General features: G+C 41.5%; 1 protein-coding gene across 2 annotated transcripts; it reads left to right on the top strand.

Annotated features, from left to right (window-relative positions):
- The first annotated feature begins 255 nt into the window (after positions 1 to 255).
- Positions 256 to 26,472, top strand: MRAP2 (melanocortin 2 receptor accessory protein 2). 2 transcript variants are annotated; one of them, XM_052781599.1, is made up of 6 exons: positions 256 to 330; positions 6,212 to 6,309; positions 10,692 to 10,796; positions 12,202 to 12,351; positions 17,655 to 17,754; positions 22,525 to 26,472. In XM_052781599.1, exons 4-6 carry the CDS (start codon positions 12,225 to 12,227, stop codon positions 22,916 to 22,918), a joined length of 621 nt encoding a protein of 206 aa, XP_052637559.1. In that variant the 5' UTR covers positions 256 to 330; positions 6,212 to 6,309; positions 10,692 to 10,796; positions 12,202 to 12,224; the 3' UTR covers positions 22,919 to 26,472. The 2 variants fall into 2 exon arrangements, with proteins under 2 accessions (XP_052637559.1, XP_052637558.1); XM_052781598.1 differs by lacking the exon at positions 256 to 330 and having other exon boundaries at positions 5,785 to 6,309.
- Positions 26,473 to 26,905: the final 433 nt, after the last annotated feature.

Here is a 26,905-nt window from a genome sequence, read left to right as displayed (position 1 = left end):
CCTTACGCTCCCCTCGACGCCCGCAGACGCTCACGCTGGCCCGGGGCGGGACGCGAACCCCCGTCCCTCCGGGCGGGACGCCTCACGGCGCAGAGCCCTACCCGCTCCGCTGCCCGCACCTGCGGCCACCCGCGGGGCCGCTCCCGCCCGCGCTGCCCATTGGCCCGGGCGCGTCACGTGGCCATGCCATGCCGCCCGGGCGGGCTGGGTCGCCGCGGCTGCTGCTGATTCATTGGCTGTGGCGGGGCGCGGTCTGGTCCGGTCCGGTCCGGTCCGGCTCGGCTCGGCTCCGCTCGCAGCGCGGCGCGGCCGTTGCCGCCGCCCGGTCAGGTAGGAGGGCGGGGGTGGGCGTCACCCCCCGCCGGCTTCATCCCGCCCGGATCCCCCTCAGGGCTGACTCGCCCGGGACGGGACGGGGGGGGCTGCGCCTTTCGCCCGGGACGAAGCGGCGGCTCGGGGCGCGCGGGTGGACGTGCCCGGTGCGGGTAAGCGCGGTGAGGGGACGGCGCTGCGGCGGGGGGTGAGGGAGCGGCGGGCGGTGCTGCCCTGCCTCTCCTCGTCTCTCGCCTCGTCTCTCGCCTCGCCCGCTCCGCGCTGCCCCGCGGAGGGGCCCGCCGCCGCGGCTGGCGCTGCGCGGGTGGGTGCTCCCGGCTGGGCGGCGTGGAAAGCCCCGAGCGCGGCGTGGGGTGCCGCTGCCCCGAGTACCTGTAGTTCAGCCCGCGTTAACAGGCGGCGGGGTGGTTTCGAAACCGACTGCTGTCGACGTTCGCAAGCCTTAAGGTCTGAGGTATCCCTCTAATTTTTACTTTATTTGAAATAATATAAAAAGCTTGCGGTGGCACTGTTCGTTTGACGGATGTGGAAAATGCCGCCTGCAGAAAGGTTGTGTCACGTTTCTGAATTTGTAACGGGGTCATTTCTTCTGATGTTAGGAAGTCTGTGTATTCAAAAGCATATAGCTTGCTTGGAATACGTGGAAGTTACTTTCGGTCCCCCCAGACTGTATGTTGTATTCTGCTCTGACTGCTGAGCATTTGAATGAAGTTAAAAATTTAATCTAAAATGTTTTTGGGGGAAAAAAAAAGTTTGCGGTGTGTTTGTTGTGGTATGTTTGCTGCAGTGCTCCCCCCCCCCCCCCCCCCCGATGACATCTCCCTTTATGCTTTCAGACTGAAGGAATGAATGTCTCTATGTAGCCTTGGATTACTTTTCCTGTTCTCAGTTTTACCCACTTCCCTTTCCCCTATGTGCGCTTCCCTAGTCTTCTGCTGATTCTCATACTGTTTTTTTCCCCCTCCCTTCCTTCTCACTTAACGGCGTCTTTCTTAACAAGTCGTCGTCTTAGCAGTCTCCTTCTCTGGCGAGCAGCCCCTGTTGATAGCAACTGGTATGGTAGGCGGTTCAGGTCCCTCCCCTGAGCTGTCTGCCCTTTTTTTGCTGGAGATGATCACCTCAATGACAAGCCGGCAAAACTTCCCTCCAAACAGTCTCTGTTCCCTGACATTTGATTTGCTTGTCCTGGCATATCAACCTTGTCCAGTGCTTAACGCTGGACAGTGACTGGAAGCATAGGCACACCATTAGTTTGCCACTTCTCCTGCAACAGCTGTAGCTGATAGAGGGATGGGACAGCAGTGCCAATGCTGTCTTAAACTGCCTTGGCAGGGCTGGTTGGGGTTTGTTTGCAAGAACATTGAGGCACTTCTATTTCCAGGTGTGTTTTCCAGCTTAGTGCTCTGTTTGGAGCTGCTCCCTTTGCTCCTGTCTGTTACTCTCATTTGAGCCTCTCCCCAGAGGCTGTATACACAGGGATGCAGATTTACGTAACCGCTGTGGAAATAAATAGATGTTTTGGTTTCTGCTTGGAGATAATCAGGTAATAGTCTTAAATACTTCTTGTTTTTTCTTGTCCATTTGTGGTTTCCTATTCAGGTTCCTAATCAGAGAGTCAAGATAATTTTTTACCCCAGGAGTAAATTTACCCCTAGAAAGATGACAGGAGAACTGTCCATTGACTGAGGACAGCCTGGCTCTGTTGTTGCCGAAAATAATGAGACATTCTGGGCGTATCAATCACAAGCAGAAATGTATAAAATAAATCAAGCTATTGCAAGAGAATACCTTTTTTTTTCTTTTTTTTTTTTTTAAGGAAAAAAATAATCCAGAGTATTAAGAGCTGGACAAAGTCATTTAGTACCTATTCTTTTGCTGGTTGTCCACATATACTTTGTGGTGGAAGAGGTTTTAAGGTGAAGCACAGATGACACTTTTGCAGCTTGTTCAACCGTTGAAATCAAATTTCCAGTCTTTGAACCAATAATATGAGCTATTACTGGTAAAATTTTAGTACAAATTTTAGTACAAATAAATGAAGACTTTATCCAGCATACTCACTGCAGTGGGCCTTGGTTGTACTTTTTAATGATGTTTCCTTGGTCCCTAGTTACTTGTTTATAGCCTGGTGTAGCACAGAGATGTGGCAGGGATTAATAATGGGTGAATTCAGATGTGTGCTTGTGAGTCGTGTACTGCTGTCTGATTTACCTGAAAAGAAATTTGTATTTGAGGGACTACAATAAATTGTTTGCTTCTTCAGCAGCACTGGAGCAAAAAATTAGATCTAAAGACGGGAAAAAAAACCAGCTCTGGGTTGGAAAAATCCCAAACCAGTTTGACTTTTAATAAACAACTCCATTTCAGTGACTGTTTGAAATTCTCACTGAACAGATTAAGGCAAAATTTCTGCATCATATTACAGGCTAACTACAAAAGTTCAGAAAATGTTTGTCATCCAAGTGTGGAAGTTTTCAAGAAAAGCTGTATTTTTTATTTTATTTTGTTAGCTCTTGAGGAAACGTAATACATAACTGACTTCAAATTGAAAAGCTCAAGCGTTACTTTGCATCTGAGAGATTATGGCTTCACAGACCCAGTGTGGGTGAGAGCATAAGCTGAAGATTTTTCCACCATAGCACAGTTAAACCATGGTGCTGAGATACACAAGTGTGGGAGTAGCTCTGAACAAATGGTCTATTGTACCTGTTTGTTTGTTTTTTTCATCTTTGCCAGTTTATCTTCCCCTGGCTTCAGTGTAGACTAGGAACAAAACTATTTCTGTGGGGAGAACCACTGAGAAGTGAAGAGGTGCTACGAGAGGTGTGCTGTGGCCTGTACTTCAAACCAGATGGACATTACATGAAGATTAGAGTCTTATTTTGTAATGGGAGAGGGGAAATATACTCAGCTTCCACTCTGCTTGTCAGCCTCAGCACTTTGGTGTTTTTTTTCACTGACGCAAAGCCAAAACAGAGCTATGAAATGAGGCCTGAACACAGTTATCCGTTTTCTGGGCTGTGCAGCCCTATGAACAGCTGTTCTGTATTTAAACCCGGGGCTGGCATACATATTGCGATAGGGCACCCTGCAGGTTTGGTAAGGGTGGCCCGTGCAGCAGCAGCACCTCTGCTGCTTGCCACAGGGCGTCTTCAGGCCCAGGTGACTGACACAAAGGGAGCCTAGGTAATTTCAGCTGTTAATCAGCGCTGAGTTTCCCAGAAGCAATCACACAAGAGTAGTTCCTTCTTTCAGCCTTGCCCCTGTTACAAATGGTCAGCCTGGGGTTATTTCAAATACTCCCGGGTGCCTCTGTTCTTGGATTCAGTTGTTCTTTTGGCTACACTGAGCTCTATGCTTCCAGTGTTTCTTCATGCCTTGCAGACTAGCCAATTTGAGTAAATCTAGTCTAGTAACCCTATGCATAGGGTTTTGTGCATTGACATAAATTCTTTTCACAGTAAGAGGGGTTTTTTTTGCTTTCAAATTTAGTGTTATCTTTTAGTTTTAAAAAATGATAAATTATAATGTTTGTTTTGTCCCTACTATGGAGGCTGCTTTTTTTTATAGCTTCTTACGTGATAACACAAATAGAAGGTATTTTAAAAACAACTCTTACAGCTAACTCATATTCTGATGGAGCCATTCTGGTTGACCTGCAGTGGGCTGATAGCAAGAGTGTGGAGGGGGGGAAGATTTCCTTTCTCTCTACTCAGAATAAGGCATCAGATTGACAGACTTCAGGGTTAGCAAGGAATCCAAAACATCCCCATTTCAGCACTGAGCTTTCTGTGGGAATAAAGCTAATAAAGAGAGACATTTAATAAAATAAAAAAGACTACTTTGCCAAGCCATGAAAGTTCAGGAAAGTAGTGCAGCCCGAAAGCAGAGGCATTCAGGGCAGGCCAGTTGCAAACTTGCTTTATGGTTTACTCTTACCTCATTAGCGGATGTGCCAGAGCTCTTTCATTTCAGGGCTTTCTGTAACAAATCAGCCTGGGACCTCTATCTGTGATATTTACTGAAAGGTTAAAGGTTAAAAATTTGTAGTGTGAAACGTTAAAATTGGTGGTAAAGGCAGCCTTTCTTTTTGGAAAGTGTTGAATATACTTACATATACCATTGATGTCAGCATTTGTAACATGACAGGACTGAAAAGGTCTCAGTACTTTAGTGCTTACTGATAGGACTTCTTCTAGTCTGGTTGGTCTTGAGGGAACTTGGATTTTCAAGCTGCCATACCTGCGCATCTAAGAGGAGGTTGGCTTTTAGTGGGGAGAGGAAAATAGGCTCAGTAATACCCAGAGCTCTCTTCTGACACAGCCTTTCCTGCTGTGTCTGCAGCCGTGTCTGTGAGCCGTGTCCGTGAGCCGTGTCCAGAACTAGGTTCAGCAGAGGTTCAGCTGGGGCATGTCTGGAAAAAGGCCGTTGAAGGCATAATCTTACTTCTTAAAAAATGCTCAGAAATTTAAGCCTGTTATTTTCTCAGAAAAATAGACTTTTCTTTGCTTAAAAGAAAGGTTTACTCTTGTTTCCTACTGTGACTGTAACAACTGTCAACTTGTTAGGGTTTTTTTTGTGTAGAGATGTATTATTTGGGTGGAAGGGTGAATTCTTGTAATATCAGTTTTTGCCATCCTGAATGTCAAAATGAAATGTTTTCTGAGCTCAACTGAAGCTCAACTTCATACATTGAAGCCAGATGATGGATTGATTGTGTAATTCTGACCTAGCTGCAGGAAATAAATGGAATTATGGCTACCATATCTTTATTATTTGTAGATAATACTGTCTCTTAAGACTGTATATTCTGGCTGTAATTTTTAAGGCTTTTGGTATTGGAGTTAGTAAAAAAAGCTAAGCTATTTGCTTCAGTGTGTTTTGGGAGCAAGTCCCAGTAGCTCTGTACTAACTGTTCCATGTCCCTTTACTGTCAGTGCAGGACTGAAACTTTTCAAGAGCAAAAGGAAATGCATAGCTTCTGTGATGCCACGTTGGGTATAATTTAGCTGTCTTCTCAGACAAGGCTTACGAATGAGCTTGTGTAGTATTTGCTCTATCTATTTTCAGATCCATATAGTTTTCTGTGAACTCATAGTATGGTATGATTTCATGTTAGTTTCTGCATAACTTCCAGGTGGCCCCTACTGAGTTGAACTATTAAGTGGGCGCTAGTGTTTGCATATATCGTTATTATATTTAGGAAAATACTTGGCAAGCTGTTTTGGTCTTTTATTTGTTAAATTTTACTTTAAAGTCATAATGTCATCGCTTTTAAACTAAGTACAAGCAGTAGCTGTACAATTACCATGTAAATTGTATACAATGGTGTGGAGACCTCCTTTTACACTGCAGCACACACAGTGCAAGATATTAAGCATCAGTACATGGAAAATAAGACATTTTCATGAGAATTTGTGTGGTGTATAAATTGTTTATTCTTGGAGTCTAGTTTACATTACACAGTTATAAGGACGATAAAATGTATGTTATATCATGTGTAATACAGTAGCATGAGGCACAGATGTCTATAACTTTGTCCTTTCTCATCCTTAGTTCCCAGGATAAGCAGTGACTAAACCAGCATTTTTCTTTACTGTTGTTATAAAATCCTTTTGTGATGAATCCAGCATCATTCTTGTTATTTTAGCGCAACAGCTCATGCAGATGATGCTGTTTGTGAGCATCAATCACAAACATAACCACTGCTAACATTGGTACTTTCTTTTCTCTCCAAGAAGAGTCCCAGGTACCATGCACTCAAAGTTGGCATGTATGATTCATTTTTAATTGTACAGTCACTTTTCAGGTATCTTTCTATTTTTCTTGCTAAATTTCACTTGTTTTGTGTAGCTTGCTTTCCTCTCTTTTATTGCAGGTGGGAAGATTGGGTATTCCCCTGAAAAGACCACAAGTTTGATCTCAAATCCTGCCTGTCTAGGATCTTGAGAATTAGCAAGAATCAAGGACCATTTGGTTAAGTATTTCCTGCAGACTTCTTTCTCGTCAGTCTTGGGAGTGGCACAGCTTGTTCAGTGCAGTAGCTGTGTGGTAGGGCTGTAGAAAGGTGAGATTTGTATTACCTTTCAGCTGATGCAGTGCAGAGTAAATAAGTCTGTGCTTTTTTTTTTTTTCATTAACTTCTTTTCCTCTGATTTCACCTTTTAGTCCTTGGGATGGAGTAAAAAGGAATGTGGTGGTGGCTGGTTCCCTTCCTCTCCATGCAGAATATTGTTGCTGGTATGGGGACTTAGGGGATATAGGAACAGCCTGAGTTGTTAACTTCTCATAGCCAACAACTTCTGGGTTAATTGTACTGCCTAGCTGATGGAGCTGATGCATTGGGGTGTAGTGCTAAGCTTTCTCAGGGTAGGACTTCTCATAGTTTGAAATGTAGCTAGCTTTTTTTTTACCTCCCTGGCTTTTGGGATCTTCACAGTCTTCGAGGGGGCAACAGTTTGTTCATTTATTGTATGAAGACTATAAAGTGCTTAGACTCTATGGCAGTAAGCAGAATGGAAGTATGTGGAAAATAAATATAGTTTTTGACTGAAAATTTACCATGTTGCTTGTGTCTACCATTTTGGTAGTCTCTCTTGCTTCAGAAACGAACAGTACATTGACCAGTCCACATGGATTTATTCTTGTGCATGCAGGTCAGGTTTGGAGGTAGCTGTTGCTAGTTACATACAAGGCCAGTTTCAGATGTACACAACACCAGATTTGCCTTTGTGGCCCCAGTGATGGTGTAAGCCATGAAGTTGTGCTTCAGGTATGGTGTTGTCATGGTTTAACCCCAGCTGCCAACTAAGCACCACACAGCCGCTTACTCACTCCCCCCTGGTGGGATGAGGGAGAGAATCAGAAGAGTAGAAGTGAGAAAACTCATGGGTTGAGATAAAGACAGTTTAATAGGTAAAGCAAAACCTGCACACGCAAGCAAAGCAAAACAAGGAATTTATTCACCACTTCCCATGGGCAGGCAGGTGTTCAGCCATGTCCAGGACAGCAGGGCTCCATCATGCCTAACGGTGACTTGGGAGGACAAATGCCATCACTCCGAATATCCACCCCCCTTCTTCCTTCTTCCCCCAGCTTTATATGCTGAGCATGACATCATAGAGTATGGAATATCCTTTGGTCAGTTGGGATCAGCTGTCCCAGCTGTGTCTCCTCCCAACTTTTTGTGCCCCCCCACAGCCTACTCACTGGTGGGGTGGTGTGAGAAGCAGAAGAGGCCTTGTCACTATGTAAGCAGTGCTCAGCAATAAGGGAAACATCTCTGTATTATCAACACTGTTTTCAGCACAAGTCCCAAACACAGCCCCATACTAGCTGCTATGAAGGAAATAACTATCCCAGCCAAAACCAGCACAGGTGTGTGTGCAGCTTTGCCTTTACAGTGACTCATTTTGAAAGGTAAGTGGCTGTGAGCTTTGTTCAATGTGTCAGTAATGTCCAGATTGAAGCAAATAGTCCAACTGCAGCAGTGTTTGATGCCTTGCTGTTGCAGTTCAAAGATGCGGATTTTGTGCAAATATAGCCCAATGGTCAAACTGGCAGGCAAGCTGTGACCTTACAAACTTTCACACAGGTTACAAACGAGTTCTCATTAAGGTATAATTCAGCTCCAGGAGTTGCAGTTGTGTCGTGTCTCCCTGGGGAGTGTCTGGGTACCTGTTGACATCCTTTATCTGCAGAGAGCAACCCGATGCTTTAGAAGGCGGCTGTGAGCACTTGCCTTTTTTAGTTTTCGAGAAACTGACCTGCCTCAATCTCCTGGTTGGCAGCACTGAACACGGCCCTGCTTTCGGGTATCTTGACTGATCAAAGTAAAGCTTTTTGTTGCTCACTTACTTGTTCCTGAAGGAAATGAGCCAGGGTGAGGAAAGGCTATCTGCATCCATACACATCAAAGTCAGCAGAGGGGCTTTCATGTTTGCCTTAAACTCCTGTGCTCCCCCAAAAAGCCCTCAGCAAGGTCAGTGAGAAGAGCTTCCTGTCATGCCTCAGAGCATGTGGGATGAATCACTGCTGTCCATTCCTGGCAGAAAGAGCACTTGAGTGTGTCTCCTGGGGGAATTCCTTCCCTGAACCCCTTATCTGGAACCTGCAGTCCTCCCATGACCTGCTGCAGCCTGGTAAATGCACCTGACAGGCTGCTAGCATGCCAGCTCGCCCTGCTTTGCTTTGCTCTTCCTCAGGATGTGCAAGGTCTTAATATTCAGTGCTTTTGCTGTGCTGGTCCTTGTTCACCATGCTAGGCTGGCTTTTTAAGTAGAATAAAATACTTGTTTTAGCATGTTTCAGGCTGAGGTTTTGGAGGCATTTGGACAGACAAAGCTTACAAGTGAGCTGTAAGCTAGTTTGAGACAATGCTTATGCTTAGCTGTACTGGATGATTTAGAGGCATATTTTATGTCCCACAAAGCCTGATGCACAGGTTAGCCTGGGAGCTGGTGACCCACGTTTCAGTTCTCCCTCTGACAGTGGCTTGTGTACAGTGGAAGTAAGTCTAGAAATGCTTGTAGTCAGTGGTGAAACACTGGAGCTTCTGGTCCTAACCTAAGACTAAACCAGGACAGATTCTTTGTATCCTGGAAGTGGCTATTCTCCTCATAAATCATAAATGGACATTAGTGACTAGATTGGGAGAGATCTAGTCACTGCAGGTGACCCAATTAATCCCATCTGCAGGTGGCCCAATTAATCCCATCTGCCTGCACTTGAAGTGGAAGAAGAAACGCTTTTTGGACTGTTCATATACGCTATTCTGATGTTTTCTGCCTGCAAATTCCAGTTCAGCTCTTTATATAATACTAAAAGTGAGGAGGTGATGATGAACATTGGTGATGCCATATGAGAAATATTTAAATGAAAGACTCCTCTGGAAGGCTATAAGAGAGAAAAGCAGCCCTTAAACAGGAATATGCTAATAAAATTTGTCAAGAGACAGACACTTCATCAACCAAACATTAAGGAGACGGGGAAAAAAGATAGTGGGAACCCTGTGCAGCACCATGTAGTCTCTTAGGGCCCAGTCACAAAATGAAACACAAAATCTTGTAAGAGATAACTGACAGAGCTGAGATGGGAGCAAACTAGGACAGGAATCTTAGGTTTTTCTGTGTGCTGTTTGCTTTTTGCAGAGGCAGCAGTTGCTTTAGTTGATTAAAAAAAAGAAAAACTCTGTCTAAAGCTTAATTAGACATAGTCTCTGATTCCTAGTTTTCTAGTTATTGGGAAGGCAAAGGAGGAACTTTACTGTTAACACAGTCACTTAAAGTTAGACTTACCTCTTTCTGTTATGTCCTTAAAGGGTTGGAAGTAGAGGATTGGAAACACCCTCAGCCATGAACTGGGTTGTCCATTATAGCCGTCTTTTTTCTTTTTCCTCTGTGCTTCAGGCTATTTATTCTCACTGGGAGCTTTCTGAGTGGTCAAAGGAGGGTGAGGGTAATGTGAAGCTCCTTATCCTTACCCAAGAATGGGGTTGGTCGCTTCTCCTTGCCCTGTTGGCAAGTTGCTCGTTGTGAAAACTAAGCTGGTTTGAGTTGAAAAATAGATCCATTTCTTGTTTTAAAGGATTTATCGCTTGCCAGTCAAGTTTTGGTGTTTAAGGTTCTGAAAACTGTAACTGAGTATGAAGGTTACTTTTTCAGGCATACTTCACTATTTATTTAAAGTTGTTTAGAGGCATTCCTGCTGATGGTGAAATAGTTGCAGAAAGAACTTTTTCACAAATTTGAAATGCTGTTCATATTCCCTGGGTGAATTTGTGTTCCTCATTTTGTGCCTGATTCTTGCTCTTTATGCATGTCCCTCCTAGCACTTGAACGATGTACTTTACTTGCACAGCCTTAATCAATCTAATTATCCTTAGGAAGGACTGAAGGTTCAGTTCTTTTGAGTGACATGGCTATTTAGGGGCCCTTCTTTTCAAGAAAGTTTATTTGGATTTGACTTTGTGCTCTGAGAAGTTTCATTGTCCACAGGACAACTGATAGCAATAGTTTTAGGAACTGCATGAAGTCTTCACCCTGCTGAGTTTTAATTGAATGCAAAATTACCCAAAGCTCAATTTGCTCTTACAAAAAGTATTTTGTAATATGTTTCAAGTAGGATGTCCTGACTCCAGCTGCTAAAGCAGATGTTATGTGCAGAGATGTGCCCTCTTTTGGTGTGCATAAAACTGTCTAATATTCTGAAAAAATTGCTCTGCAAAATGGAAATCCCTAGTGCGGTGTTATGGTAATGACAGAAATATCTATTGAGACAATTTAATGATGCTTCATGTTGCATTGCAGTTTTTGTTAATCTGTGGGGAAGATCACTCCTGTTTTATTTTCCTTCTCTAGTGGCATATTGAAGCTGTTCATTAGCACAGAGAAATTTAGGTTGGAAGGGACCTCTGGTGGTCATCTGGTCCAACCTCCTGCTCAAACTATGCTCAACTAGATCAGGTAAATTTTTCCTTGTGTCTGACTTAAATTTCCTGTTTCCCAATTTGTGTCCATTGCCTCTTGTCCTCTTACTGTGCACCTCTGAGAAGAGTCATAGAATCATAGAATCGTTTCGGTTGGAAAAGACCTTCAAGATCATTGAGTCCAACCATTAACCATGCCCCCTAAACCATGCCCTGGAGTACCCTGTCCACTCACTTTTTGAATACCTCCAGGGATGGTGAATCAACCACTTCCTGGGCAGCCCATTCCAATGTTTGACAACCCTCTCAGTAAAAAAATTTTTCCTAATATCTAACCTAAATCTCCCTTGCCTCAACTTGAGGCCATTTCCTCTTGTCCTATCTCCAGTCTGGCTCTATCATCTCTGCACCCTCTGACTGTAACTGTAGACAGCATTAAGGTCTTTCCCGGAGCCTTCTCCGGGCTGAACAAACCCAGTTCCCTTAGGCTCTCGTGCATCCTGTGCTTCAGCTCCCTGACCATCTTGGCGGCCTTCCACTGGACTTGCCCCAGCATGTCTGTGTCTTTCTACTACTGGGGATACCAACTCTTGACCTACTGGGTACACTCTTGTTAATTCAGCCCAGTACGTACTTGGCCTTCTTTGCCACAAGGCACGTTGCTGACTCATGTTCAGCTTGTCCATCGCAGGTCCTTCTCTGCAGAGCTGCTGCCCAACAGTCAGCCCCCAGCCTGTACTGCTGCAGGGGGTTATTCCCTCCCAGATGCAGGACTTTGCATTTGTACTGGTCATCCTCATGAGGTTCTGTCACTCCCTTTCTCCAGCTTGTCCCGGTCCCTCTGAGTAGCAGTCTGTGCTCCAGCCTCTTGACTGTCCCCCACGTAATCCATGAACTTGCTACAACTGCACTCCATTTCATTGTACCAGTCCTTGAGGGGTACCATGGACAACCAGCTGCCAGCTGGACTTTGTATGGATAATATAACCCTTTGAGCCTGGTAGTCTGGCCAGTTCTCCACTGGGATTTTTATGGCAGCATTTATCCTAAGATGCTGAGGCTGGTGGTCTTTGGTATTGACTATTTTTGAGCTGTGAAAGCTATATTCAATCTGAGGAGCCTGGGTTTGATACTTTGTACACTTACAGGCCTCTCTGGAGGTGAACGTAGGTTCTCTTCTTTCCATGGAAGAGAAGCTCTGTGTTGACTGGTGGTTGGCCAGCCAAGACTGGGGGAGGAATGGGAGGGGATGTGATAGCCTTGTCTGATGAGGCAGTGATACTGGATTTTGAAGTAACAGGTGAGAGCGAGCCTTTGTAAGCATGAGTGGCTGCTCTTGGGAACAGTGATGAGGAGGAGATCCTGTAAATAAGAAAGGATTCTTTATAAAATCAAAAGATGTGCTAGAAGTATGTAGTGTCTATTAACGCATTTCATTTCAGGTATATATTTACTGAGGTGCGAGATGTCTGCCCTGAGGCTGATTTCTAACAGAACCTCCCAGCAGGCCTCCTCTAACTCTGATTACACCTGGGAGTACGAGTACTATGAGTACGGACCAGTGTCATTTGAAGGCCTGAAGGCTCATAAATGTAAGTGCAGTAGAGACATACTTTATTGCAGCTGAGCTTCCCCATCTTAATGTTCCTGCTCTTCATTTGTAACTGATTATTGTACAAACATATCTCTCTCCTAATTTCTTGGATTCTCAGCAATTAGAGGTATTACTCTATTTATTAGATTATTATAATTGTTTATTATTCTGTGTCCTTTTGTTGACTGCTTTTCTTGTGCAGTTGAGAACCATGGATTTCTTGGCTGTGGTAGAAATTTGTCAATACTGAGGAATATCAGACTATCAGGAACAGTTTATAACAGCAAATACAGCCAGTGCTGCTTCTGGTGACTACTTGGTATGATCTGTGTTGCCTTGTTCTTGTTCCTGTTAATGCTAAAAAGGCAGTGGTGGGCAGCCTTACTGCTTTTGTTTTTCTTCATAGAAAATAAACTTAAGGCTTTTAAAAGATTTAAAACAAAAGAAGAAATTTCTCCTTCTGAAGGAACTTTTATCATTGGGACTTTCTTCATATGAGAAGTGTGCTAAATTCAGTGTTCTGCTAATACTGGAGCAGAAGTCGCAAGTGGTGGACAGGAACCAGAGAGATGAAAATTATGGGTAGGAATTGAGAGGAAATATAGCTAGGACAAGCTAGTACAGCTGGACCAACATTTATTTAAAATCTAGACAATAGCTTTGGCTTCTATGAATTTTTTATTTATTTATTTATTTTTTTTTAGGGGGAGATGGTTGTGGAGGGGGGAAACAAAAAAAGAAAAAAAGTAACAGACAAACTCAGAATTATTGGACGTGTTTTGGAAGCACTTTGCCAAAGAGAAGCAAACCATCTTGTTTCTTTGTTTCTGAGCTGGATGCACTGTGAGAGGGTTTGAGCATCAGTCTTTGAAGTATTGGGGAAGGGTCTCCATGCAGTGCTGGAGTGCCTCATTTGTCATGCTGAGGATTCAGACTAGGAAAGAGGAGTGCCTGCAGTGGCAAACAGCAGCCCAGAAAGGCTGATCTCCCATGGCTCTGCACAGTCAGGAGGTTTTGGGGAGGCTCTGTAAGGGACAGAAGAAACTTCTTGAAGTTATTAATGCTTTTAAAAAAACTAGAGCTTAATTTGCTTCTTAGCCTGAATTGTACTTTACCTTTTTTTTTCCCAAAAAAAGTCTGCTGATTACTGTCTGTATTTTTACAAATGTTAGGTACTTGAAAAATGTAGGTTAGCTTTTATCATGTTTCTAATTTATATTCCATTCATCCCCTTAATCAGAGGCCAAACCTGATTACAAAGATTACTGATTACAAAGAGCAGCTGCAGTGTTATGTACATGCCTTCTTTTTAGCTCAGTGTGTCAAAGAGCATGACAGGAGAAAAAAATATAAATGATAGTTACAGAAGGTATAGCGGCAAAACAGGTCTTGGATTGCCATCAAAGTGATTGCTATGCTAAGCGTAGCAGCTCAGCTTTGCTGTCTGGCTGTGCTGTTCGTAGAGCAGGAGGGTTCTGGACAATTACTAGAGAATGGGACAGAAGTTAACAACTGCTTTTCAGGTGCAGCTTGACGTACTTACGAAAGAGGTTAATAGTAGTATTGAATCAGTCACCTAGGAAGTCCCTTGGGTTTGTGGTGGTGGGTTTTTTTTCCTTTTCAGGTTTTTGGGGCGTTTTAACTCAGATTGGAATTGGCTCTGTTTACTTTGGTGTTACTGCATACATTCTCAGAGGGCTGAGTTTAATCTAGTAAAGGAATGGTCTGTGTCTGTTGTGTATGGCATGATACTTGACATTGTATGTTCTTTGTATGTTTCTTGTTCTAGCTATTTCTAGATGAGTTGAGACTGTCGAGGAATGTGGAGGCAATGTGGTCAGACATTTAACTTCACTGAAATCCTAAGATGGGGAGGAAGGAGGAGAGGAGATTACGCTGGGGTTGTATTAAGAAGGAGATCTTGAATATTGAACAAAGAAGGGGTGTTAACAAATGCCTGGAACTTACATTGGAGAGCTTAAAGGGGAGTGGACTCCAGTTTAGGTGATGTAGGCTGGTAGTGACGCTTGGACAGCTGTAAAACATCACTGGCCCCTCTTAAAATTACAGGTGTGTGATTTTTTTAAAAATTATTATATATTCATTTATTTCTGTTACACAAGGTATTTCACCCAAAATGAGAGGGCACTGTTTTGAACCATAACATAAGATGAATTCCACAAGAGAAAGTTGGGGACTGCTCTCAGGTTAATGTTGATTTAATTAATTGTAGGCAAGGGGAGGTTCCTAATAATTCAATGTATATACAAAGGAATTCAGAAGCCTGTTTTCTGAAAGCAGAGAAAAATTTATGCAATCACCTGTGTAGAAAAGTATTCACAAAACAATCTAATACACAGAAATACGTCTTAAAAAAAAAAAAGTGAAGGTGGGGAAAAGATGAGGTGTTCAAATGCCACACTGACTTTTCAAATATATGACTACAAAAAAAAAAAAGCAAGCTGTTTTGCAAGCAGAAAGTATGTTCTGCCTGAGGAGAAGTGAAGACAGGAACTAGAAATCAGAAAATCCAGAAGAGTAGGCACCAGATGTTTTGTAAATTAAAGCCTCAGAAAGTAAATAGATAAAGATAGCCAGGAGATAATCTGTGACTGGTAGAGATAATAATAAAATCCTTTTTTGTGCCTTTGGAACAGAAGAAACATCAGTAACATTAGAGAGAGGTAAAATAGGTAGGAATGATCAGGGGAGTTGGAACTGCTGCCAGGATGTTACAAGTCTGTGTTAGGAAGAAAAGGAAGGCTGATACTGCAACTTGAGAAAGTGATGAGATACTTTCCCAATCAATTTGTAACTTGGGACAGTATTATAAATGTAGTCCTATGTGCCATATTTTTTTAATAGATGTGTTATGTACTGTTTATTTTGAATAAATGTTTAGAAGTTAGTAGGTTCGGATAATTTGCACTTAAATGAGTGAGACCTAAATGAAATATTGAAGAGAACTCAGGCCACCTGCTTTAATTTTAAACAAATCCAAAGATTTGTTTTGTAATTGATACAGCAGAGGTTGGAAGTGCGTCAGGAGCCACAAGAAAGCAAGGGAGATGTAGCTTTAGGCTCAGTAAACTTAGGAATTCTGTTGGTGGGGGAACACCAAACAAACCACAGGACAGGCTTGTTATTCAGCACACAATGCTGGCAGGTGTGATTTTTGTGGGGAATAGTAATTTATCAGAATCTTCTTTTTTTTTGTTTTTTTCCCTTAGTTGATGAGTTGTTTTGCAGCTTGATCAATATAATCTGTGTGCATAATTTTTAGACATCTTACTTGATCAGACTTTACATTCTGGTTATCAATGCAGTTGCATATCATTGAAGCATGTCTGACTAATTGGTAGGTACTAGTAGCTGTAAATGGTTGAGTGGTAAATTTTTTAATGGAAATGTTTCTTTTTAGATGAAATTTTCAGGTATTACAAAGTCCAGTAGGATGGTAGATAATCATGAGCCATTGTGTATTAGTAAGGCCAAACACAGGATGCATCTTGAGCCACTGAATTCAGGCTATACTCACAGAATGATGCTGAAAATGATTTAGGGCTCATAATGCGTGGAATTACAGAAATAAACTCATACCAGTATGCTTTAAGCAAAAAGTATTACAAACTTCCCTCCTGCCCGTCCCATCATGGAGACCTATACTTGAACTACCCTCTAGTTGTTTTACAAAGGGGGTTGAGTGGGGTAGATGTGGCAGATGAGAGATGGAATAAATGTTGCAGTGGGAGACTTGAAACTTAGCCTCCTTAGCTTACCAGAAAAAGGGATTAAGGAGTGACTTGATTGTGATAAAGTATTTTCACAGGGAGAAAACCTCAAATTGCAGCAGGCACTTCGACTTCACAGAGAAAGAGCAAATGGTTTGAATTGATTTCCAGTTTCCAGATCTGCCTTTTAGTGGGGAAGATATTTCACAGTAGGAGTGTGATTAACCGTTGGGGTCAAACACCATGCAGGATAGCTGATTCCTTGTTTTCTGGTATCTTCAGTTAGTCCTGTAGGAGACTGAACAGGCTGGCTAAAGTTCTGTGCTGTGCCTGCTGCACTGGGTCAGACAGATCATCACGTAGCTTTACAGCCGGCAAGGATCTTTGAGGTTCAGTAGTAGCTGTGTAATGAGAGGTTAAGGGCAGATAGGATACCTGTCCTGACCAAGACTTCCCTCTTGCATGTTTGTATGTTAATTTTTTGAACTTTTACAGTGGAAGTTTTGAATATTTGCATGAACAAAAACTAACTGAAATGACAGGTGAAAAAGTATCTGTATACTGTGGGTCCTGGACCAGGTCATATTTTGGGTTGGTGCTCTGTAACTTTGGGCCATGCTTATCAATTGATTGTTGTCTGGAAATAGGTTTGTCCCACTTGGACCTCTTTTAATAAGTTCCTGAAAGCAACTGTGGATCAACTTTGAAGTCATAAGCGGACACAGATTTGTTTTAAGTAGGACTAGCAATTTATCTATGGGTCCATTTGCTATAAATGCGAACAGTAGGTACGTCTTTATGGCTTTTTGCCTGTGTGTGTGCTCTTCCCAATTACTTCTATATTTGGCTATTGCATTGGTGTTTGTTTTCCTTTTAATTAACTGGTGGTTTGACTCTTTTTGTCCAAATCCATTTGGCTCCTCTGACGTTGTATTGCAGTTTTCTGTATGCAAGTTGGAAACCCAAATTAAAAATTATTCAAAAATGTCTTGTATGTGTTGGTTATTTATATTTGTTGAGGTAGCAGATAGTTTTATCTGTGGTTCTGTTTATTTCAGAACCCTATTACCACTGAAAGAAAGCTAGATCCTCCTAAACCTATTGTGTCAAAGAAATCCATCAAAATGCAGAAACCTAATGCTCTGGGGCAGAAATAATTTAAAATAGCAGGGGTTCTGTTCTAAAGGGACAGAGGTTTTTGCTGAAAATCAAACAATCCTCTCTCCTGAGTTCTAGCACTGAAATTGTTTCCAAAGCAATGCTTGGAAACGGGCCAGGTGTCATAAAGGGAGCTGCTCTTATTTTACTAACCAAGAGAATTCAGTGTCTTCCCTCTTTCAGCTTGTTTCTGGTTTGTCCAGACGTCAGTAAAATTTGGGCTAGAAATGAGACCTTCAATGGCAGCTTTCTGTTTAAAAATAGAAAACAATAAATCTGGTCGTCCTTCCTCTTTGCCACCCAGGAATAAGCTGCAAAGTCTTTCGGGGCTTGCAGTCATGCTGCATGTGGAAGGAAACTTTCTGCACGTGTAGGTGAAATACTGATCATCTTGTTTTTTCTTTTTCACCAGATTCCATTGTGATTGGATTTTGGGTTGGTCTTGCGGTTTTTGTCATCTTCATGTTTTTTGTCCTGACCCTGCTGACGAAGACAGGAGCACCACATCAAGAGTGAGTCTGAAAACTGGAATAACAAATCCAGCCTGCTAAGTGGTGTGTCTGTTCTTTGCAGCCCCCAAACAAGCAGCGACAGTGCTGACATTGCACTGGCTCAGCACCATCTTGTTCTAGTCCATTCTTATGAAAGGGTGCAGTCTATCTTTGTTTCAAATAATCTTTGTTCCAAGCACTTCTAGGAGACCAGTTCTGTAGAACTGTATTAATGTGTTCCCTATTTAGCAAATAGTCATAGGCATGCAGTAAGAGAAGGGAATAGCTGCATGTATGCATATTCGTGCTAGAAGGCAGTTGGTGGGTAGGCTGCCAAACAGCTGGCTTTAGATTACTGTTCTGCAAAGAAATGGGGTCATTCTAGTTAGGCTCACATTATGATGGAGTGGAACAGAGAAATGTGAGTATTGACAGAGCATATAAAAATAAAGTGCAGTGCAGATGTTAAATTAAGGAAGTTGAAGTCTGGCAGGCTTCCACGTGTTTGTGTGTTGAAATCCAAAAGGTAGATCAGTAGTAGTTACAAAATCTTCCCTTAACTCTGTAGCTCCCCTGGTCTCAGAGTGTCTTAGTTTCTGCTGAGAAATTCCGGTAGATGCTGAAGTACAGATCAGCTCCACATTTGTTTAACACCATGGGCCCCTGAAAGTCACAAACTAACCTTTTTTTCTTGTTCTTTCTGGCTGATAAGTATGTGCAGACCATGCCTTGCCTCAACCATTTATCTGCATTTGCACAGCACGCAGGCTGTCAGTGCCCCTTCCTCTGAGAAGGTTTGAACCCACCCCTCTCAGGCTTGCATGCCAAAAAGTAGAAGTAAAAAGCCTCTCTGGAGAGTGACATTGCCTGCAGGCAGGTAGCAGTGATGAGAAGTTGATTGTGAAAGGTAATTGTTAGTGCTTATCACTTCCTAAAGCAGCCAGCCTATCTCTGCCTACTGAAGGCCCTTTGCTATTTAGTCATATGTAGACTGGCTCTGAAACTTCATGTAATAGCACATCTCTAGAGACCAGGCCATATTAGAGAGGACATAACATACATCTGAGCCTCTTCTGAGCTCCTAAATTTTTCCTTCTGTGAGAAGGAAATAGAGGCAGAAGAATTCATCTTCCCAGAACTGACTTGCTGGTATTTTTGCCTCCCTTACAGACTGTCATAAAGTAGCCAGACCTTGCTCCCAAATATATTTAAAGTTCTTGTGAGTGTTGGTGTGCTGCCTCTTCCCTGAAGATCTTGTTTCTTAACTGAGCATCTGAGTCTGTATCCTACATAAATAATTTGAGAGGGGAAGAAGTGATGAAGTCAAATATACACAAAGTGAATTTAATATTGATATTTGTCAAAAGTTTGTACACTTGTAAAAGTGTCCTTTCAGGTGGCAGAGGCCTGCTTGATATCTCCCACTTTTTCTGCTTTCTTCATCAATTTTCTTGGAACAGGTTGCCTAGAGAGTTTGTGAAACTTCTGTCTTTGGTCAACTTCTACATCCAGATAACCTGATCTGAATTCAGAGTTGGCCTTGCCTTCATCAGGGCATTAAGCTAGAAACCTCCAGAAGTCCCTTCCAGTCTAGCTCTTAATATAATTTTTCTTCATTTGCTGAAGAGAACCCAGTTATTCCTTTCTGTATTTGTTTTAAACTTCCTTTGCAGCTTTGGGAGCCGTGTGCTTGAATGCTTGCCCAATTACTATGTATGCTGAGTTGGCACCTTTAACACATTTGAGCAGGTTTTTTTGAGATTTGATAACCAAGTGTGTATGGTACTGGAAACATCATCCAGGAATATGCTAAGGGCAGTGAATACTGTTGTTTGCTCTTATTTTTGATACATGTATATAAAAACTGGAGAACATAAATACCAACCTGTAAAACCAGTGCAGACTGTGGTTTTAGTTTGCCTGCATCTTCTGTCTTTATACCTGACTGGATTCTTCATGACTCATCATTTCATTAGTGAGCTGTCTGGCAGCCCTTCTTTAGAAATAGATGTTAATGGGATTCCTAGGTCTTGGGAGAAATTCAGCCTGATTGATGGACGTGTCTCTGACTTCAGTAAGTCAATTTGGCTGTTCTTTAAAGGACCATTAATGTGAGAGGTAAGTGTAACTGGGTTCAGATGGATGGATCTAAAGTAGAATACTCTGATTTTTCTAGTATGCTTTTCTTGGCTCACTATAAAGGGATATGATAGCATGTACTTCTCAAAATTGTACAAGATGTTCAAAATTGGGTACATTCTCAGACCAGAAGAAAAGGGTCAGGATATGGTCGGGGAGAGGTAGAAATTTAATTAGTTACGGAAATGATGCCTGTTGCACTTTTCTTTTGTTTGCTTGTGTATTAGTATGTGTAGAACATTAGCTTGAGCAACAAAAAAAAAAAGCGTTGACAATCTTTCTGAATTTCTGCCTGAAAAGTATTCTCATTCATCACTTGGGAGAAGACAGTACGCTACGTTTGTTTCTGCATTTTAAAAAAAATCCTTAAAAATGCATGTGCAACAAATGCATGTGTTCATGTAACCTCTCTGTACTAAATATCAGCTGATGTAACGTCAAAGCTTCATGCAGCTATTGAGGCAGGTTGTAGAACTACTTGCAGTAAAGGTGAAATGACTTTTTTTTAAGGATTTTGGGGTTAAACCCACTCAGAGAAATGCAGATCCACTGAAACAAAAACTTCTTCTACAGAAACATGTATGTGTTTGCTGAAAACTTATTCAGGAAGGTTTCTCAGGTTCAGGGTTGCATTTCTGGATTGGTACTAAGGATCTGTTTAGATTCCCCCAAGTTCCCTCTGGGATGCTAAACCCTGCTATTTTGGAGGAACTGGCTACTTATTCCTTTCCATGGTTTGCCAAGTACCACGGGTCACTTCAGGGAGTGTTGAGAGAAGGGGTGTTAAAGCTATAAAGGAATCTTGAGTGTCAGTCCCAAACCAGTGTGCCCTTGTTAGAAGGGTATACTGGGCAAAATGGTCTGTACCCTGACAGCGCACTCAAGTCCAGTGGGCAGGGTCCGGAGCTTAATACTGAATCCAGCAGACCAGAACCTAGCATTGTAGGCTGGGAGATTCCCAGAAAAGGGAGCTTGGATTAGTTCACTGGTAACTGCTTGTTTTGGGTGGTTTTCTGTATGTATGATGATCCAGGTGTCTGGCACTCACCTTCCTGCTCTCTTGTTGGCAGCTTCTGGGACTCAGAGGGTCCTGTTGGCCCAAATATTGCAAAAGGGATTTGATTGTCCAGGTGGCTGTGTTCCTTTCCACAGTAAAACTGGGATTTCTGAGGCTGCTTTTCTTATTTTGAGTGTTCTGAAAAGATATACACTGAGGTATACTTGCATACTGTAATGAGCAAGACTATGCAAGTTACTAGTCTAGTTTAAAAAAAAAAAATTTCTCCCCAAAATAAAAAAATATAGTGTTTGTGGATTTCAAAATCCAAAAATATACAATACTACATAGAAACTCTTAGTGACATATTTGCAAAACTATATATGCAACTTAAACTCGGAGTGGTGCTTTCTGTTGCATTATAAATACATAAATGTCAGTTGTCAGTTCTGAAGGCTACCACAGTATTATTCCAGTCTGTTTGCCTCCTGGTGTGTATACGGTAGATTATTACTTAGTTACTGGTCTGTCTTGCATCAATTTAAACATTATGCTTCTACATGCTTCACTTCAAATGAGCATTTGAGAAGCAGGGATCTTTTAAGATTAACTATGACTGAAAGACTAATGGTAGATATCCTGTGAACTTAAAGGTTTTAGGGGTAGATTTCTGAAGGTGCCATCTGAGGCTTTCGAAAGCATGTAGGCACTTAACCTCCTACTGCAGGCTCGAGGGAATTAAAGTATAGTGTTTCTCTGAAATCTCTGTAAGTACTGTGTGCACCTTCAGGCATCCAACTATTTGGCTTCAGTGTCACTTGCTACATGTTCACATGTAAACAGTATGATTTATTAATTCTTACTTAACAAAACTAATCTTCTGAGAATGTTTAGATTTTTTCACTACCCATCCTCTGAATACTTCTACTGCCTTTCAGATGCAACTAACTTGCATTTTGTGATGATAGCATATAAACTCAGCCTGACAAAGAATGTATTACTATCTGTAAAACTTCCATCTAGCTTGGAGCTGGCTTGAGCTAACACTTCTAGAAAACTCCAAGAAAGATATTAAGATGTGCTTCCTGGGCTATGTGTCTGACTTAAGACGCCAGTCTTTATAGCAGTCTTTAGTTCCAGCTCTCCTAATTGGGGAATCTGAATGTCATTAAGTCAGTGGAAAAGATGGTTTGATGTCCGGACAACCACGCACTCAAATTATGCCTTTAGTGACAGCAATGCTGCCTGTGTCTCAAAGATTTTCTCTATCAAAGATTTTTCTCGGAAGTGTTCTATAAGCCATTTTAAAAAACTTGTTACTACTTGATACTACTTGATACCAAGAGGAAATACTGAAGAGTATTTCTAAGTTCAGTCAGTGAGCTAATTATCACAGTATATTGATTACTAGAAGTGCCATTTAAGAGTGCTGGCTTTGATAACTTTTTCCCATGGAAAATTATCATGACAAATCAAGACTTAAAATAGCTTCAGCAGAAAATAATAAATAGTGCTGGCTTTTAAAGTTTGTTGTAGATAAGCTGTAGGATTTCCTTCCTTCCTGATCACAATGGTTGCTGAACCAAATTTGGTGTTAAGAACTCAAATAGTTCTACTTTCATGCTTACTGTATTTTTTTTCTTTTTCCTCCCTAGCAATGCAGAACCTTCTGAAAAAAGATTTCGCATGAATAGCTTTGTAGCAGATTTTGGAAGACCTCTGGAGTCGGAGAGGGTCTTTTCTCGTCAAATAGCTGAAGAATCCCAGTCACTCTTCCATTTCTGTATTAATGAAGTGGAACATTTGGACAAAGCAAAACAAAGTCAGAAAGGTCCAGGTCTGGAAAATAACGTCCACTTCCAGGAAGTTCCCAGGAGCAGTGGAATGTTTGAGGAGGACGTAAATTGTCTTACAAAATTTAACATTCCTAACTTTGTGAACACTGAGCAGAACTCTTCACTAGGTGAGGACGATCTCCTCATCTCAGAGCCACCAATCGTTTTAGAAAGCAAATCAGTCATGCAATCTTCCCATCGGATCCTTGACTGAAAAGTCTTTTACTTTAAGGTAAACATTACTGTTATTGTCCAGTTTGAAGCCTTTCTTGGCCTTCTAGTATTTTGATAGAAGGTATTTCAGGCCTGTGCTTTTTATTGTATGTAAGACTGGCTGTGCTGACAGAATTCAGTTTAAACAAGAAGTAAAACACTAAATGCTTTATTCTGATGCCTTCTGTGGTCTAAACTTTTTGCCCAGCATTATTTTTGCTTCCTGATTTTTTTTTTCTTGTTTTCTTCTGTTTTTAAATGACTGCTTATGTCCAGCTTCTGAAGGATACCATACTAATTTGTGGGGGCTATGAAGGCTGGAGCCTGGCACTGGGAGGTGTATGAAAACTCCTTGGCCAAGAAAAGTGTAAACCTTAAATTAAGACTGAAGCAAGGAATAAACAGGCAGCCCCCTGGGAGGTTCTGCAGCTTTTGCCACTCCCAAAAAGGACACCTGAGACTAAGCAGCACAATGGATATCTGCTTGGTGTTAACTTCAGTTTCTGATTTCTAACTGCTTTTTGGTGCAGGTGAAATCCAACTTACAAAGCTTCCAGAGGGAATACCTTGCATAACTGTTTGGTTACAGTGTTTACAAAATGCTACCACCACCTGCTGCTGAGGTAAAAGCAAATTGGTGCCTGTAATTGTAGTACTTCAGAGTGACATTCTGACAGCTGCCCAGTGCTGACCATGACCTGGAATTAGTGTTCTACACAAACAGTAATTTGACTTTTTTTTAATTGCTGATGCAAACTTCCAGTTTGGTAAGTGCAGGATTCAGTAGGTAAATCACAGGAAATCAGATGAAAACTATTCTTTGTCAGTAGAGTTACTATATGCAAACGGTGGTTGTCTGTTAAGCTGGTGTTATGCTTTGCTTATAGGCTGAACCTCCTATGCTTTTTGGCTCTATAAACAGCCCTTCCTTGCCAGTAGGCCAGTGAAGGGGTAGCAGGCTTTCAGTTGTTCAGAGGACCAGCTCCAAAAGCAGAGCTAAGGTGCACTTGCTCCATCTTCTTTTTGTACTCAGTTGGGATGGTGTTGCAACCACAGCTGTTCTCCCAGGGAAAGGTTTGTTAAGGAATTGAATAGATGTAATTTCAACCTTTAAGTTTACTTTTTAGAGAAGGAATAAGGTTCTGGAACTTAGCCAGTACTTAAATCATGTTTCAGCTTTCTTCAAAAGATTGTAACTAATGGCCAAATGGTTTTAGATGCAGAGGAACCAGGTTCAAATCCTTTGCTGGATTTGGAGTAAGAGTGCTCTGCAGGAAGTTCTTAACTCAAATGAATCTAGGGGATTCAGGATACTGTGCCTGAGTTTTCTTGAAGCTAGCCTGCTAGGTATACAACATGTTTGTATCAGAGTGAAAATGTAGCAAGGGCTTGCTGATACATTCTTCAGATACTTAAATGCTGATTAATTCATTCTTCCTTCACCTGACAAATACAAAAATTAGTGAATGTGTTGTGCATTTAAAGAATACAAAGACTGAGGGAAATCTCTTTTGGTTTTATGTCCTGTGACCTTATTATAAACCACTTATACCTAAATTTCCTGTTTTCAGATTTAATTCTTGCACTACTTCCTAGTGTTTAAAGTAATGGGATTATACTTAAAGCAAAGCAGAGACTGTTTAAAACTAGCAGATTATTGTTGAAAATAGTTCCCAAGAGAAGATTGAGGTGAACCCTGTTATAAATGAGCATAGCTGCATGGGTTGCAATGTAGGTCTCCAGTATGCTGCTTCAGGTGCAAAAAAGGCCTCCTTTTACAGTAAGTACTTCACAACTATGAAGGCTGTAGCTGTGGACTTCCCTTTTCCCTTCCCAAATTAAGAAATTTGGGAAATCTGCTTTCTGAATGTGGCAACTGCTTCCTGCTAAGGTACCTCAAACAACTGTTAGCTATCTGGTAGTTGAGCTTTGTCTGAACTGAAGCTCAGTATTTTTCTTACTAACAAGCTCTGGGACTTCTACTAAAGGTAGCTTTTATAGCCTACTTCTGGATGAGTTAGCTGCCTTCAGTGATGTTTGATATATTCTTTTTTTTTTTTTCCTTTGCTATGCTTGAAAACAGAACATGCTGCTTAAATGAGGAGAAAATCTCTGTAGAATCCATCCCCCCTGCAATTGAGAAATGAAGCTTATTTTTAAAGCATTTGAAACTTAGTTTTAAAATAATGTAGGTCTGGTTTTAGAAAAAGAAAAGCTTGCTATTCCCAGTGGGCTAACCTAAGCTTTTCTTCTGCTACCTTGAATATTTGTGGCTTTTGTTTGGGTGCATAACTGCTAATTTGGGGAAAAAGGAGAAGTATCCATGTGTATGGATGCTGGTGCCAACGCCTAGATGAAAGGTATTTAATAACATGATCAAAGGATAACTTAATTTACAACACACTTGAATTGTAATCTTAGTGTCCTTCTGAAGCATGTATTAATCCTGTAAAGGTATTCAAGTGTTTTTGGTTCCTGCTTTTGTTCTTCCCTGATGGTTCTTCTGCTTTTTTCATCTTATCTCCCTTCTATCTTTAAAGTCATCCTTCATGCTGTTTTTTACAGAAAAATAACCTGGCAGTCCCCACTGCACAGCTCCCACATGACTTCAGAAGCACTGTAGCAGCAATACAGTCTGATTCAGACTTTTGCTCTGCCTCTCCATTAGAGCAGAGTCAAAGGCAAAGGCAGAATCTTTCTGCAGTCTTCAAAAGCAGTTATGTTAAAGGTGTTCGTTCATTCTTTTTCCTTTTTAAGAACCAATAGACGTGATGTTGTGCCTTCAGGGAAAGGGGATTGGTGTAATAACCAACTTTGTATAACATTGAAAAAGTTCATCTCTTCCCAGAAAACCAAAATGAATTGGTTTACTATGAATTGAATAGAAAGTGCTTTGACCAGGGTAATCCTTCAAAAGGAGTACTCAGAATTTAATGGTGTTTGAAAATCAAATTATTGCAAGTTTTCTTACTGCTTGGGCTGTCTGTTTCAGAGCCTTTTCTCAAAACTCACTCTAAATGCATCACCTGTGGTAGATTTAACCTCATGTAGAGTTCCCCTAAGATAATTACGTATGTTTGTTTGCATAAACATGTATTGTGTTCTGTAAGAACTTACTAGGTCAAGTTATGTATTCTGGTTTTCAAGGGTGAATATTTGTGAAATGTTCTTCTGTGTAAACAAGTTTCAGTTGTGTACCTTTTTAAAAAAAAAAATCCCTGAACCCTACAATGTAAAATCAGAAAATGCCTGCTCATAGAGAAAAGAAAGGGAAAGGTAAAACCATGAACTTTTCTAAAATCCAGTGATACATGGTCTCTGAGGCTAAAAGGTGAAGTAAATGATGTGTATTTGTCATGCAACTTAGTATTTTTGCACCTGAGCTGTAGCTCTTGAATACTTGTTACTGACTTTTTTTGCCACTCTGTGATTAAAAGAACCCCACAAAACCCTTCACAAGCCACTGGCAGAGGAGGAATTTGAGTGTGCTTTTCCCCTTCTACTCTGCTCTATCCTCCTGGCAGTGAAAGATGACAAAGCTAAATAAATCAGCAGGAGATACTGTATCATGTCATGTTTATTACATGAGCAGTTTTGACATGTATTTCTGAGAACTTGAACATAACACTTAATGTCTCTGCCACCAGTGCCTGATACTCTTCTGCACACCCCATTTTCTTCTCTTGAAGCAAATGTCTTCTCTGTAATCCAGGTCACTGAGTTACCCAGCCAACTGCTCACTTGATTTCCTAAAAGCTTCAAACATGAGAATTCAAATTACAGCAAAGCAGCTGGAGTATAATAAACAAATGAATTCCAGCTAAACATAAGTCAATGATTCAAAGAAATGATGTTTAAGATTCTTTTAATCTATCCATTATAATGCCTCCTGGAAATACATAATGAAATAGTATGGCATAAGAAGAGGAAAAACATACACCAGGAGTATATAATTCTATGACTCTGAAAGATACCACTGAAATCCTCA

Source organism: Harpia harpyja, chromosome 3 (assembly GCF_026419915.1).
Source record: "Harpia harpyja isolate bHarHar1 chromosome 3, bHarHar1 primary haplotype, whole genome shotgun sequence".
NCBI classification, from domain to species: domain Eukaryota; kingdom Metazoa; phylum Chordata; class Aves; order Accipitriformes; family Accipitridae; genus Harpia; species Harpia harpyja.
Note: the sequence above shows the minus strand (reverse complement) of the source record. Positions and strands in the feature narration are given on the sequence as shown.

Bases quoted from the DNA above. Each gene is read 5' to 3' on its own strand.
- MRAP2 (XM_052781599.1), top strand. From the start codon at position 12,225: ATGTCTGCCCTGAGGCTGATTTCTAACAGAACCTCCCAGCAGGCCTCC. The intron at 12,352-17,654 runs GTAAGTGCAGTA...CTTTTTCACCAG, and splicing joins AGGCCTGAAGGCTCATAAAT to ATTCCATTGTGATTGGATTT. The intron at 17,755-22,524 runs GTGAGTCTGAAA...TTTCCTCCCTAG, and splicing joins ACAGGAGCACCACATCAAGA to CAATGCAGAACCTTCTGAAA.